A 13,740-nucleotide genomic window follows, 5' to 3' on the forward strand; every position below is an offset into this window, starting at 1 on the left:
GAGGTATTTGATTTTACACTTAAACTGAGACTGTTAAATTAGTGGTTTTGAAAATGTGGAATTAATTTTGAAGGGCCAGTTTCTGAGAATTTTTCTTCTGAGGCTCTCCTAATCAAGGAACAGTTACAACTATTTTTCCTTCTCCTGGGAAATAACTGTCAAAATCCCCAAGGCCTAGAGAAGGGATATTTGGGTCTCACTCAGATCTCGTCAGAGGAGGCAATGGCACCCCACTCCAGTACTCTTCCCTGGAAAATTCCATGGACGGAGGAGCCTGGAAGGCTACAGTCCATGGGGTCTCTGGGGGTGTCACACACGTGACACCATCTCCTAAGAATCTGCTGCTTCAGTACCGGGCAACTCCCTTAACCTTCTGTGAATGTCTGGGATCATTCAGACCACGAATAGATATGGACAATTTACTCTTCTTCGTAGCACAACTGAGCAAGACTGCTTAGCAGTAGAGGGGATCCGGGCCCCGGTATTATTTGGTTACAACATGCAGTCTGGCTGTAAACTCAGGTAAGAGAGTAACTTGCTTCTGTTGGAGCCTATTTTCATTGATAAAAAAACCCACAAAAACATTCTTACTCTTCCCATTGTTTTCCTTGTGTTCTCCCACTGTACCTTTATATATATATATATATAATTTTTATTGGAGTATAGTTGATTTACAATGTTGTGTTAGTTTCAGGTATACAGCAAAGTGAGTCGTTATACATATATCCCATCTTTTTAATTTTCCCATGTAGGTCATTACAGAGTATTGATTAGAATTCCCTGTGCTATACAGTAGGTCCTTGTTAGTTATCTAGCCCTTCTCATTTTAATCAAAACTCTGCATCAGCGGACAACCTCATTAGCATATTATTACTGGGTAGCAGCAATAGTAACAATAATTTATTTTACAATGATGCAGTTTCTGGTTTTCTAATTTTAATTCTCATAACCATAAACTATTTGTCATGATTCAAAGGAAAATTGTTAAAACCCTTTTTGCTTATCAGATATGGCAGAGTAAAAATATCAAGGCTTTGTATGTTTTATCTTTTTATTGTCAAACATAATGTAAAATGTTGAACAGCTCTGTGTGGCTTGTTCTAAAGACAGCACTTCTTAACCTTCATTTTCCCTATCCCAGAATCCCAGAGGCAATCACTTTCAGCTCTTATGGTTGAGTTTTTGAAAATTTGTCCCCAAATTTTTAAATAACCCATATATAATGCTTCTTCATTTTTCTGGTTTTATGACTTTTGTTTTTATTTTTTTATTCAGGTATAAAGTTGATTTATAGTGTTTCAGGTGTAAAGCAAAGTTATTCAGTTATATTCTTTTCAGATTCTTTTCCATTATAGGTTATTATCAGAGAAGGCAATGGCACCCCTAGAAAATCCCATGGATGGTGGAGCCTGGTAGGCTGCAGTCCATGGGGTCACTAAGAGTCAGACACAACTGAGCGACTTCACTTTCACTTTCCACTTTCATGCATTGGAGAAGGCAATGGCAGCCCACTCCAGTGTTCTTGCCTGGAGAATCCCAGGGATGGGGGAGCCTGGTGGGCTGCCGTCAGTGGGGTCGCACAGAGTCAGACATGACTGAAGCAACTTAGCAGCAGCAGCAACAGCAAATCCTTGTTTATTTTCTTATGACTATTAATTTGAGTTCCCACTATGGGAGATGAAGATTTGGCTCTTTCTCTTTTGGTCCCCTACCCCACAAGCGACTTGCTTCCCATCCTTATATCTCCCCAGGGTATCTACATCATTATTTTGGTTAGACCAGAATTCACCATTTACATTATTCTGATCGTGTTAGATTAGCATTTCTGAAAGGAGGTTCTGTGGGGATACATTTCTATAATGTCAGCAGGGGTAAGTCTGTGGTTTAATATTTTGGGAAACACCAAATTAAAGTTCAAAACATGATTCCTTACTAAGTAAGCACTTCTCAGAGTCTTTAGTAATGTCAGTGTACTTCAACGGGGACATGGGTATGTAATATTTCTCAAATGTTTGGCCATGGAACCCTTCTTGTACAGAGCTTCTCCATGGAATATAGTTTGGGAAACTTTGTTTTGGATTCATCTCCCTGGCTAACCAAAATTTCACAAAGTGAGAGACACTTTAACTTCAAATAATCCCCTTTTTGGAGAGTGAGAAAAGAAACTAGAGAGAATATGTGTATTGTTGAGGAATGTAAAAATTAAAAAAAAACACTGCAGGTACAGTATTCTGTAATCAGAGATATTATGGGTACTAACACTGTTCTTGATGAAAGTGATAGAGGAGAGTGAAAAAGTTGGCTTAAAGCTCAACATTCAGAAAACTAAGATCATAGCATCTGGTCCCATCACTGCATGGCAAATAGATGGGGAAACAGTGGAAACAGTGTCAGACTTTATTTTTGGGGGCTCCAAAATCACTGCAGATGGTGACTGCAGCCATGAAAGTAAAGGATGCCTACTCCTTGGAAGGAAAGTTATGACCAACCTAGATAGCATCTTCAAAAGCAGAGATATTACTTTGCCAATAAAGGTCTTCTAGTCAAGGCTATGGTTTTTCCAGTGGTCATGTATGGATGTGAGAGTTGGACTGTGATGAAAGCTGAGCGCCAAAGAATTGATGCTTTTGAACTGTGGTGTTGGAGAAGACTCTTGCGAGTCCCTTGGACTGCAAGGAGATCCAACCAGTCCATCCTAAAGGAGATCAGTCCTGGGTGTTCACTGGAAGGACTGATGCTGAAGCTGAAACTCCAGCACTTTGGCCACTTCATGTGAAGAGTTGACTCATTGGAAAAGACCCTGATGCTGGGAGGGATTGGGGGCAGGAGGAGAAGGGGACGACCGAGGATGAGATGGCTGTATGGCATCACTGACTCGATGGACATGAGTTTGAGTGAACTCTGGGAGTTGGTGATGGACAGGGAGGCCTGGCGTGCTGTGATTCATGAGGTCACAAAGAGTCAGACACGACTGAGCGACTGAACTGAACACTGTAATAAAGTGAGGTATTTGGCAGATGTAACATAAAGATGTCTAATACCTGAGACAGATGCCCTTGTTTCTTATTTTTAGTACTTTTTTGTGCTAGAGAAATGTCATAATTAAACATGACCTTGACATTTATTAAGAAAAAACTGTAGGTTTGAACAATCACCTCATTTGACCTCATTCTTCTTCCCAAAAGACTGACCAAAGCTCTCACGTGTCAGCTGGTGGCGCAGAAGATGAAGAGCCTCCTAAAGGGTCAGGGCTTCCCAGACTATGTGGCCCCTTTTGGAAATTCCCAGGCCCAGGATGTGCTGGACTGGGTGCCCGTCTATTTCATCACCCAGACGTCACATGTGAAGGTAAAGGGGGAGAAGCTGAAGGCCACTTGCTAGTGGTCTCCAGTGTGCACCTGCCCCTCTCACTGTGGGGAGACAGAGGCAGGGGGTACCTGTTAAGAGGGTGAGTGGCTGTGGGTGGGAGTTTGGACTTTGTTATCAGATGGGCCTGGATCTTGAATACTGATTTTGCCCCTAGTTAGCAGTGATTTAGCCAGCGATCTTACCGGTTTGAGCCTCTTTTTCCTCATAGCTGTATTACTGCCCTCAGGGCTTGTTGAGAGTTAAAATCGGGTAATATTAATGGTGCCTAGTGGTCTCTCTATAAATGGGGACCACTACCAGTCACCATCCTGTCCCTTGTTGGTGTTATGCAAGGTTTCTCTAGGTATCATGATATGATAGGTGAAGTGGACTGTTTCAGCAAGACTTCCTCCCATCTGCAGAGCTGTCCTATCCATTGTTCCCTGGTCTATAAAAGCACTCCACCCATGAGAGCTTTCAATTCTAAAGTTCCCAGAAGAGTTTAATGGAAATTGACATCCTACAAATAGGTTCCAGATCACATGTGGTTCTCCTGCCCACCTTTTTCTTTTGTCTCAGCAGTCAGAGTGTGGGCTGGCCCCGTCAGCGGAGGCGTGCTCTCCATCTTTATCCTTTAATTGCCCGGCTTTTTCATGTCACCGTTTCTTCAGGCCTCTCATTATCTGCTTAGCACATTTATAGCATGGGGACAGTGGGGTGAGGACTAGCTCACTAGCTCCGATCCCACCATCCCCACTGAGTCCCCAGCAGAGAGCCGTGTTTACTCAGTCCCTGCGGTTCAGCTAAGTCTTGGCTCAGCTCTGCTGCCTCAGTGAACCAGGCAGTTTGCTCCCAGCTTCTTGCAGATGGGTTAAGATGTCCAGTTGTTACTTCTCCCTTAGAAGGGAAGACACAAGTTGTGGCGGGAGAGGCAGCAGCATGGACGCAAGCACTGTCGGGGTCTGTGCCAGTCGGGAGCTTAGAGGGCCCGGGGCAGGTTTCATCCCAGCCTTCTAGGCAGAGCCGACACGAGGGCATCTGCTGGGCTCAGGTGACACCAGCTGCGTGTTGCATCTTCTAAACAGGATATTCTCAAGGATTTTTGAGCCTGCAAATTTCTTAAGAGACAGTGCTAAGCCAAGGCATTCCACCCTTGCCTTTTCAGCCGGCACCAAATTTAGCAGGTATGCTAGCTTTGCATGCCCCAAAGAAATGTATTTTAAAAAACTTTTCACTGTGGAAAAATTTCACACATACATAGACAAAAAGTAGAATACTCCAGTGGAATTCCATCTCCTTATCAGGCAGCTTTAACACATTTGCCAACTGAAGAAACTGTAAAGACAGGAAAGAGGTCTGGAAGGCCCCCTTCATATGTTCCCCGTAGGGCTGAGCAAACAAAGATCCTGGGGCTGAGGTCTCAGGCCCAGCTCCCAGTGTCCAGGCCTGCATGGGGCAGCTCCATTGTGGCACCAGTGCCCTCGACTGAGAGTGAGAGTTAACTTCTTTGAAAACTTAAGACAGCGCCTGTATACCCCGATGTAACATCTTAATTGCCAACCAGTGAAATCAGATAAATGAAAAGAAAGGACTTGAATTTCCTCTAAGTACATTTTAACATGATATGCAGTCAGGTTTAATTTCTGACTTAATAATACTATATTCCCTTTCCTCCTCCCCCCATGCCAACTCCTTTCCTAAAGAATCTCTGAGGTAGATGTAAATGGGTGGGTGCAGTTAGACCTGTCGGCCCTGGAGGGTCCATAATTGGGGGTACAACTCCCAGGTAATGCTGGTCTCTTTAGAAACAGGAAGGGCTGGAAGAATTATGCTTTAGGTGTTAAAATTTTTTTGGAGCATTGAGTACTTTTAAAATACATGCTGCTTCTAAGCTGTTTTTATCTGAACTTCCAGAGTCTATTCATTCTCTTGTTCAGAACATTTTGTAATATGGGAAACATTTTATAATTAAAACTCTGAACTGCAGATTAAGTTTGACTTAAGGTTGTATAATACTCAAATTGATTAATGGCATATTATTGTACAGGAATCCTGCCAGCTCCCAGTGGCTTTGATGGTAGAAGTGAAGTGGACTAAATACGGATCCTTACTGAACCCACAGGCCAAAATAGTCAATGTAACTGCAAATCTAATTTCATCTTCCTTTCCTGAGGTAGGCCTAATGTTAAAGATACAAGACTCAAGGCCAGACAAAACTCAGCTGTGATAGGTGAAATTTATTATTTTGTAAAAAATAATTAAAATTTAAACAATCTGGATTCTTAGAACAATCTAGCAGTCATCGTTTACTTAGAGGAAAAGCCTCCACTGAACAAAATGGTTTTGTTCACATTTGCATTCTTGTTTAGATTTGATCTTTAAAATTCTTGTCAGAATTGAGTTGTGCATGACATCAGTGTGTGAGGGACAACCTGAGTGAAAACTGTCTCTCTCCTCTGAGTTAGTGACTGATGAGCCCTCCATGTACCTATCAGATTCATGAACTGACAGCTATTGGGTGAGGAAGGGCATGGAAGCTTGTCCCATCTTTGTTATCCTGATAGCACACTGGAGGGCAGGGCTTGCATTATTCTGATTTTGTATTACAGACCAACTCAGGAAATGAAAGGACGATTCTTATTTCCACTGCGGTTACTTTTGTGGATGTGTCTGCCCCTGCAGAGGCAGGCTTCAGAGCTCGGCCAACCATCAACGCCAGGCTGCCCTTTAATTTCTTCTTCCCATTTGTTTGATGTAAGTCGTTAAATAAGGAAACTACACCATATCTGCAGAATTCAGCACGTGTGGGGCCCACGGCCCCTCGGAGACATCCCACTTTATTATAACCCTTGAGATTGCCCCCAGACCAGCACACTTCCTTTCCACTCGCTTCCCTCCTCTCGTCTCCCTTCGGGAATGTCCTTCTAGTTGGTCTGACATTAGAAGGAGGCATGATCTGGTCTTAGCCAGTTCCAGTACTCTCAACACATAGGTCATATGTGGAAACCAAGTTGCACCTTTGAGAAGACACGAGGACAGACCTTCAAGTAGTGCAGGCGTTGAGGGTTTATCCAGTTTGTTCATCCCCTGCTTTAAATGTGAGTTATTTTTAAAATATTATTTTTCATTCAGGTTTTCTTCCTTTTCAGGTCCTGCTGAAATGTGTACAAAAATAGCAAATTGTTTAAAATCATGCGAGTAGAGGACAAGGCCTCACAAGAGGATCTTCCCCCAAATGTCATGTTAATTACAGTGGCGTCTTGGGTCTAATTGCCACTTCTGTACCAGGCACCGGAGCTAGCTTGCTCTCCAGTTAGTGGGCTGGTCTGGGATGCCACCAAGTGATTCCCAGCAGATGAAGCTGGAAGGATCTAGTAGGAGGGCCCGAGGGAAGGAGAGAGTTTATTTTATACATTAGTTGTACAGTAACTGAGGAAAATGTTGTCAGGTGGCAGAACTAGGTGGAGCCAGCTAAAAGCTGGAGGATGCAGAGGAGGGGGCTGGGTACTCGAGAATGGCCTCCTTGGGGGAAATTGTGGTTAGCTATTTAGAACAGCTTGGACATGTAAAAGACTTCTAGAAAGTGCTGATAGCTAAGATAGCTTTCTTTTTTGTTTTTCAGAGTGCTCATATGAAAGGATGTACTGATCCCTCAATATACATGTGAAAAGTGAAAACTGTACGTTTGATGAGATTAAATTTTATATACAGCTAGTAATTGTCCAGCTTGTTCATTTTCAAGCAAGAGTAAAGTGTTCCAACATGAGAAAAAATATAGTTTATGATACATTTGTTACACAGTGTGGGGTGGGACATTCTCAGTCACACCAAGGAAGAAATAGAGCCTGTAAAAGGCTGTGTCCCCCAGGATCCGAGCCAGCAGCAGTGAGGCAAAGCCATCAAACCAGAGCTCTCCCCGACATGGCCCCAGAGGGGCGGCTGTCTTCCTTGTCACAAGCCCATGAGGCAGGTCTTCCCTTTGAGCTGGAGAAGGTGTGCGTCTAGTTCACCTCCCCGAGAAGTCCGTGCTGTCTCAACAGCTTGTTAAGTCTCTCAATTTCTTGTTCCTGTTATTACAAAAGCAGACAAATAACCGAATTTACCTTCTGAGCCTCCCCAGGCACATACTGGGCCACAGAGCTGAATGAAAACCACACTCCTCATGGAAATCACTTAGTCGGGGCCCAATAGTGACAGCAGAGAGGAGAGACACTAGAGGAGGGGGGTTCCTGGCGAACCTGCAGGGGTGGAGGCAGTGCCTGACCTGAGTCTGAAAGGACAAGGAAGCCTGACGCAGGGAAGGCGGGGCCCTGGGCTAACGGCCCCACGAGAGCAGAGGCCTGGCTGGGAGAGAACAATCTGTAAACAGGGTGTTTTCCCAAGCGCCTTCTTACCTTCTCAGAGCAGCTGAATTCAAGATGCTGTATCTTGGTGGCCAGTTGTATGTTTATCTGTTTTAACCTTAACAGTTGCCGTTCTGAACGTGTCTTAACCGAGATAATTATCCCTGAAAAATAATGGTGAGGGTCTCCATGATACCAGTTTCTGATTTAACCACCTGGGAAAAAACCCTGTATTCCTTATAAATGTATACAGTTGGGAAGAGCAGTGACAAGTAAAACAATCATGGCTTAAAGGCATCATAACTAGGAGGGTCAGGTTTTTCATTTCTGAGCTACTCAGTACCCAGCTGAGACATACTTCTTCAGCTTGCCTGGTGTGAAAAATCCTTAAAAATAATCACTGACCAGATGAGGGTTAAGCTCCTTAAGGGACCTTGTTCATAACAGTTCTGCTACTTAGCAGCAGTTGCTCAGGAGGCACCAAGTACCAGTCTGGAAATGCTCAAGCTTGGGGTTGTCACTCTCCCCACTTTCTGCCTCCAGGGCTATGGCCAGTTTAGTTGTCAGGCACTAACCTGAACCCTGGTTGGGGCAGGGCACCCTGATGCCCACACCACAGTGGGGACAGAGCTCCCCAATGCCCACACCACAGGGGGCACAGAGCTTCCCCGATGCCCACACCACAGGGGGGACAGAGCTCCCCAATGCCCACACCACAGTGGGGACAGAGCTCCCTGATGCCCACACCACAGTGGGGATGAGGCCTTAAAGCCTGTGCTGCAGTGGGGCTATTCTGCCCCCTTCCAAGTGTGAGTGACCGAGTCTGGACCATCACCCATGTATGTGGTGCCCACTAGGCCTGGAAGCAGCCATTCCTGGTTCACAGTGTTCCTGGCTGTCCCACCGAGTCTGGTTTAGCCTATGTTCAGTCATGCTGAAATCTGATAGCAGTGTAATAATGGGCAGTAGCTAGTCCTCCTACACCTCGCAGCCATTTTTTTTTTAAGACAAAATGAACACTTTTCATAACAGTGTGATGTGAAGAGTGCTGGGTAGTAGCTGGTTCACGAGTCATTTATAGTCTGTCAGAGTCTAGCTACCTCACATAACCTTTGCACACAGTATGTTTCTGTCCAAAAAAAATCAGTCAGCATAAGCATCTTCCACATTATCCGAAAAGCTTCCTTTATTTCCTTTGACAGAACCCAAATAAATGTTCTTAATAGGCTTTACTCTAAATCACTAGATCTGAACTGGCAGGTTCCAAAGCCCACGTGCCCGACAGAGCCGCTGCACAGGCCCTTACCCTGCTGGGTGGCACCCAACACAGAAGGTGCCTTGGGACTCACTGCCGCCTGGCAGGGGACAAGCCCACCTCCAGCAGGCCTCACTGTTGCTCACTTGGTCTCCTGACAACCACCCACAGCCCATCGGCTTGGGCCCTAGTCCAGGGATTCCCAAACCTGCTGGACACCAATCACCTGGGAGTGCTTCACAAACAGATACCCCGCCTGGGCTCCTCCGCACCAGACTTGCCACTTAGAGCGCTGAGAGTGATTCTGACGCGGCAGGTCCACAGACGAGCATTCACTAACAGCTGAACCACTGACCAGTCACTGAGTCCACATCAAATCACAACACAAACAGCTGCTCTGAAACAGGCTCCCCACACCAGCAGGGAGTGTGTGAGGAACAGGACCTGTGCCTAAAATCCGAGAAAGTGGTGTTTCCCCCAGCGTGTTCTCCAGAGCCAGAGTCTACAGCAGGCTGACAGGTGTTATTTCCTCCCAGTGTCAACTTGGAAAACAACTACGGTTCTCAGAGCCTTCATCGTGCTCGCTCGTGTTGTGATTTTCTCCAAGCCAGCAGAATCTAATGTACAGTATTTCTCAGCTTCCTTGCTCCCTTCCCTGATGGCTTCCCTCCCAGGGTGGGATGGGGTTTGATAAAACACTCTTCAGGAAACACCTCGTGAGAAACAAAAGTACTTTGGCAACAGATCAGGGATTGGTCTATAACCCTTTTTTTTTTATAACCCTTTTTATTAACATCTTTCATTAATCATGAAAATAGAGCCTAAAGGAGAAGGGCCCTTCCTTTCAGAGCACATGTGCTGGTGTCAATTTGTAACCACAGAGGTGGCAGTGGGACACCAGAGCAGACCGTTTCATGTTTCTCTTGGCTGCCAGGAGGACCGGGGGCTCTGCGCCCCTTCCAGGCTCTACCCACTGTCCCACCCCCCAACCCCAGCCCCCCAGCTCAGGCATGCAGGGGACATACCATTGATGATCCGGGCCACCCGCCACAGCCGGAGCAGGATCAGTAGTCCCAGAGCCTCGAATTCATGCTCCCGGAACAGGAGGACGATGTCAAGGATGAAGGAAATGACCACCACGATGGCGTCCAGGATCTCAAACTTGTGGTGAAAGAACTCCAAGCGGAAGACCAATATTTTAAAGAAAATCTCCGTCATGAAAAAGGTCAGTATAGCAAGGCTCATATAGTGGAACACCTGAAGGGGACAAGGAGACACGTGAGTGTAGACACAGGCTGATCACGGGCTGAGCTGGTTCACACGGATGAGCCAGCTTTGAATGTACCTGCCCCGTCACCAGAGAGAATCCATTCCCTTCACCAATCCCACATTCCTGCCAGCACCAGGCACTGGTTTCAGGCTCCAACTGTAGCTGGGAACAGCACAGACATTGTTCCCTGCAGGGCAATGAGGCAATGGCAGAACTGAAAACATCCACCATGCCCTTTGGCCCAGCGGCTACGCTGCTGGGAATTTATCATACAGCTAAGTTCACATGGGCACAAAGACAGTAAGGATATTTACTGCAGCACTATTTGCAGAACAGGCGATTTTCTTCATTGTTTGTAGAACAACAGAAATGTTCTGTGGGGCCATGGGAAACCTTAAAAAAGAAGGGCTAGCTTTGCCGTTTAGAGCTAAGATAGCGCCTGGCGGAAGAGATGAGGGCATGGCGGAAGTTGTTTGTCAAAACTTTTGATTGGCTCTCTTGATTTGCGCACGTGGACAGCATAGACTACTGTGATCACCATAGACTCCTGTTACAATGAAGCCCATGACGACTTGACCTTTAATGTGATTGGTGCAACTATGGTATATTAAGATTTGACCTTTAATGTGATTGGTGCAACTATGGCATATTATGATTTGACCTTTAACATGATTGGTGCAACTATGGAAAATCCCTCCCCAAACCCCCCTTGCTTGCCTATATAAACCAAGAGTTTGGGGCAATAAAGCAGAACTGCTTAGACGGAACCCCTGGCTCGTGTGATTGTCTTTTGCTCGCAGAGGGGCTGGGTTGGCGGACAGCAGGCTCCCATCTCCTCGGGACGCCTCCGTTTTGCTGAGGGAAGTTCCACTGCCTCTCTCTTTCTGCGGAGCGCCCCCCCCCCCCCGCCCCCGCAATGTTCATTTAAAAGCATTTCAGTACCTCCTCGTGGAGTACTACACAGTTGTTCAAAAGACCAAGGCTGATCCATAAGTATTTACTAGAAATGATCACCAAGGTGGATGATAAATGAAGAGAGTTCCCAGATCTAGATTTATAAATACTAGTCTTCACTAAAATAACCATTTCCATTCTGGGGCAGGGAAAATATGAAGAGTTGAGACATCATCCTGGCCCATAGAGGCTCACAGTGACCAAATCTGGGACCATTTGAAACTGAACACTGAAAAGAATGACTGTGTTCTTGTGATACACACTAAGAAAGGCAATGCCAAAGAATGCTCAAACTACCGCACAACTGCACTCATCTCACACGCTAGTAGAGTAATGCTCAAAATTCTCCAAGACAGGCTTCAACAGTACATGAACTGTGAATTTCCAGATGATCAAGCTGGATCTAGAAAAGGCAGAGGAACCAGAGATTAAATTGCCAACATCCACTGGATCATTGAAAAAGCATGAAAGTTCCAGAAAAACATCTACTTCTGCTTTATTGACTATGCTAATGCCTTTGGCTGTGTGGATCACAACAAACTGTGGAAAATTCTTAAAGAGATGGGAATACAAGACCACCTGACCTGCCTCCTGAGATATCTGTATTCAGGTCAAGAAGCAATAGTTAGAAATAGACATGGAATAACAGACTGGTTCCAAATAGGAAAAGGAGTACATCAAGGCTGTATATTGTCACCCTGCTTATTCAACTTATATGCAGAGTGCATCATGCGAAATGCCGGGCTGGATGAAGCACAAGCTGGAATCAAGATTGCCGGGAGAAATATCAATAACCTCAGATATGCAGATGATACCACCCTTACAGCAGAAAGCGAAGAACTAAAGAGCCTCTTGATGAAAGTGAAAGAGAAGAGTGAAAAAGTTGGCTTAAAGCTCAACATTCAGAAAACAAAGATCATGGCATCCGGTCCCATCACTTCATGGCTAGTAGATGGGGAAACAATGGAAACAGTGGCAGACTTTATTTTTGGGGGCTCCAAAATCACTGCAGATGGTGACTGTGGCCATGAAATTAAAAGACGCTTGCTCCTTGGAAGAAAAGCTATGACCAACCTAGACAGCATATTAAAAAGCAGAGACATTACTTTGCCAACAAAGATCTATCTCGTCAAAGCTATGGTTTTTCCAGTAGTCATGTAGGGATGTGAGAGTTGGACTATAGAGAAAGCTGAATGCCAGAGAATTGATGCTTTTGAACTGTGGTGTTGGAGAAGACTCTTGAGAGTCTCTTGGACTGCAAGGAGATCCAACCAGTCCACCCTAAAGGAGATCAGTCCTGAGTATTCACTGGAAGGACTGATGCTGAAGCTGAAACTCCCAATATTTTGGCCACCTGATGCAAAAAGCTGACTTAATTTGAAAAGGCCCTGATGCTGGGAAAGGTTGAAGGCAGGAGGAGAAGGGGACGACAGAGGATGAGATGGTTGGATGGCATCACTGACTCAATGGACAGAGTTTGAGTAAACTCCGGGAGTTGGTGATGGATAGGGAAGCCTGGAGTGCTGCAGTCCATGGGGTTGCAGAGTCAGACAACATTGAGCAACTGAACTGAACTGATAAAAGGATACTGATTAGTCAATGTAGAAGGAAAGGCATTATTAGAAATCACTGGTTTGCAAGCCAGTGTGTTCACAGACTCACACAATGATCATCAGTGGATGCCAACTGGGGAAGAAGTCTGTATGACATGGAAGTGTCTCCGTGCGGATTATTTATGACTGCAAAGGGAAAAGTGCCCCTTGACAATGCAACAGCTCAGTGTTTACAACCTGAACCAAGTGAGCAGACTAGCAGTGGGTCCCTGGCCCAAGCAGCCGTGAGATTTAAAAATAGAGAAAAAATAGCCCACCCTTGAAGAACTCTTGCTTTTTAAGCCTCTTGATCTAACCTGTGTTATACAGGAAACAGAATAAAGGAATAGGGTGGTTCAGATGGTAAAGAATCCTCCTGCAATGCGGGAGACCTGGGTTTGATCCCTGGGTTGGGAAGATCCCCTGGAGAAGGAAAAGGCTACCCACTCCAGTATTCTGGCCTGGAGAATTCCATGGACTGTATTGTCCTTGGGGCACAAAGAGCTGGACACAACTGAGTGAATTTAACTTTAAAAGAGCTCAAATATAATGTCAGAAATCGAGTTTGGAAAAAAAAGCACTATGAAAGAGGAAATTTCAATGAAAACTGGTTATTAGATATTACGGAATTATAACTTTTTTAGGTGTAATAATGCTATTATGGTTCATAGGAGAAAAACCTCATTCTTAGGCATTGTTGAAGTACTCAGCGATGAAGTGTCATGATGTGTGACTTTCAAATGGTCAAAAATATATGGGCATGCTTGTGGGTATGTATATAAAGAAAGCAAATACAGAAAAATGTATGTTTGCCATTTTTCATAATAAAAAGTAAAGAAAAAAGGCACAAGACAGTGAGCATAGGTGGTAAGTTACTGATTCTATTAAACAGTAGAGGGAGAAAAGATTACCCATCTACGGGAGGACTCAAGTGTCACAGAAGAGAACGTTAACGACTGCCTTGGTCAAAGGGGCCAC

General features: G+C 45.0%; 2 protein-coding genes across 15 annotated transcripts in view; one reads left to right on the top strand and one right to left on the bottom strand.

Moving 5' to 3' along the window:
• Positions 1-7,062, top strand: part of TCTN1 (tectonic family member 1) — a 30,627-nt gene extending 23,565 nt beyond the window's left edge. Inside the window, exons 11-15 of one of the 5 annotated variants that reach the window (XR_001435939.4) lie at positions 382-522; positions 3,186-3,348; positions 5,396-5,521; positions 5,958-6,446; positions 6,971-7,062. Coding sequence is in view for 4 of the 5 variants with exons in the window: in XM_015101632.4 (XP_014957118.1) it covers positions 382-522; positions 3,186-3,348; positions 5,396-5,521; positions 5,958-6,101 (574 nt within the window). In the remaining variant the exon portion in view is untranslated. Of the gene's footprint in view, positions 1-381; positions 523-3,185; positions 3,349-5,395; positions 5,522-5,957 lie in introns of all 5 variants that reach the window. The other 4 variants (XM_015101632.4, XM_027956503.3, XM_027956504.3 and 1 more) reach the window with 4 other exon arrangements.
• Positions 5,566-13,740, bottom strand: part of HVCN1 (hydrogen voltage gated channel 1) — a 33,311-nt gene continuing 25,136 nt past the window's right edge. For 9 of the 10 annotated variants that reach the window (XM_060400756.1, XM_060400760.1, XM_060400755.1 and 6 more), the window contains 2 exons: positions 9,972-10,203; positions 5,566-7,855 (listed from right to left, as the gene is read on the bottom strand). In XM_060400756.1, the coding sequence (XP_060256739.1) occupies positions 7,518-7,855; positions 9,972-10,203 (570 nt within the window). In that variant the 3' untranslated portion in view covers positions 5,566-7,517. The remainder of the gene's footprint in view (positions 7,856-9,971; positions 10,204-13,740) is intronic. The other variant, XM_042234604.2, reaches the window with a different exon arrangement.

Source organism: Ovis aries, chromosome 17, assembly GCF_016772045.2.
Source record: "Ovis aries strain OAR_USU_Benz2616 breed Rambouillet chromosome 17, ARS-UI_Ramb_v3.0, whole genome shotgun sequence".
Lineage (NCBI taxonomy): Eukaryota > Metazoa > Chordata > Mammalia > Artiodactyla > Bovidae > Ovis > Ovis aries.